Consider the following 1734-nt stretch of genomic DNA (forward strand, 5'->3'; position numbering starts at 1 on the left):
TCAGATGCCATACATTCCTGACTTCATAAACCGGGGATAAATTTCATGAATAATCATGGAAGCAAGATAGACTACATATAACTCATTAACTCTGACACACGCTACGCTATATACAGAACTTTGACAATAATAGCTTACTATCCATTATAAGAATAAAGGGCTTGTCTTCAGCTATTGGATAAGCATTTACTCACGGAATTAACGACTGTCAGTGCTTACGAGGAGTACTGACACGTCCCTTATTTTTGACACCTGAGATAAGACTGAGAGGGATTTTGCCTGCGGGCGTGATCGTACTCCATTTCATTCGAATGTGTTGATAACGGACTCCGTACTTATATCAGAGTCATAATTATCCTTCCTTGCATATATAAAAATGTTTAAATCATTATTGTTATTTAAAAAACTTTTGCAATTTTTTAGGAACGGCCAGTGAGTGATCGTAGGATTCATTTTATGAATTTTGTTTTCACGTAGCGTGGTCGAACGTTCGAATGAGTTAATTCTTTTATTTAGATCGGGACGCAAATGTAAACAAACGGAAAGGCAAGTATACTTTCCTGCTATAAATTATTTTTATCGCTTGAAAAGTATTAATATATAATAGAGATGTTCTAAGTTGTTCCTACTCTCGACATATTTTAAATGCATTTTTTAAGTATGCAATATGGATAAGATAGTAATAAATGGAAAAGAAAATGAGTTTTTTCAATATTTCTTAGTTGCCTGTACCGTTGAGTAAGCGACCGAGTATGTTACCAGGGGTTAGAAAGGGAAAGTAAAGGGAAAATTTCGGATGCCAAGGTTAGTATAGGATTTCTTTTTCTTATAGAAATGGTGTATTTTAGCTTAAGACTGCGTATGAGTACAATAAAACCAAGGGCCTAATCTCTTTCTTTCTTCACTTCTGGTTCATCCTTTAGTTAAAATTGGGGGAAGGAGTATTGTGTTCACGCCATTTGACGTTTGTTTTACCTGGGATTAGTAGCATTTAAAAGATTTGTCTTCAGCTTAAACAATTGTATTTTCTCCTTTAATTCTTTCTATGAAGTCAGCATGCATCATCATAATGTCAAGGAACTGGGTTAAAACTCGTATCGATACTCTTTATGCACAGATTCCTGAAGCACTTACACTGACCATTGACAGTTCTGGGCTTGATATTTGTAATAAAAAAAAGTATTAGGGAAATTGTATATTAAGATAAGAAACTAAAGTTAATATGTAGCTCAGACTTATGTATTCCATTTAATATTAGAGGCACTACTAAGTTAATTCACATCTGTCTACATGGTGGCAAAATAATCCAGACTTTTTATATAAGCTAACAAAGTAAAATAAGTAACATCAGACACAGTACATAATATCTAAGAATCCTCTAACTACCCTTTAATGTACAAGTCACAGATAAATTAACTTGCATACAGATATCAACTATTTAGAATTAACTTGTAAGCAACAAGCAGGATACACAGATAGATCAGTGCATCTGCCAACCATGATTATTGTTACTGACTGTCTTTGCATCTTAGTAGAAAGTGATTTTCTCTTGGAAAATACACTTATAAAAGAAAAAGGATTCTGTGTTATTCACCTATCTTTACAGTGAATTCACAAAATAAAAATACTTTAATCCATTCAATATATAAAGTATCAGATATCTTACAGGTGCAGACACAAGATTCATGCTTTGTTCAGATGAGAGGCATAGCATACCATCAAGACCAAGTAGAA

The 1734-nt window shown here is 33.4% G+C and overlaps 1 protein-coding gene across 3 annotated transcripts in view; it reads right to left on the minus strand.

Moving 5' to 3' along the window:
• Positions 1-307, minus strand: part of LOC119591323 — an 8770-nt gene extending 8463 nt beyond the window's left edge. The window contains exon 1 of one of the 3 annotated variants that reach the window (XM_037940053.1): positions 220-307. In XM_037940053.1, coding sequence (XP_037795981.1) covers positions 220-307 — 88 coding nt within the window. Of the gene's footprint in view, positions 1-138; positions 161-194 lie in introns of those variants that run through there. The other 2 variants (XM_037940055.1, XM_037940054.1) reach the window with 2 other exon arrangements.
• Positions 308-1734: the final 1427 nt, after the last annotated feature.

This window comes from Penaeus monodon, chromosome 28 (assembly GCF_015228065.2).
Source record: "Penaeus monodon isolate SGIC_2016 chromosome 28, NSTDA_Pmon_1, whole genome shotgun sequence".
NCBI classification, from domain to species: Eukaryota; Metazoa; Arthropoda; class Malacostraca; order Decapoda; family Penaeidae; genus Penaeus; species Penaeus monodon.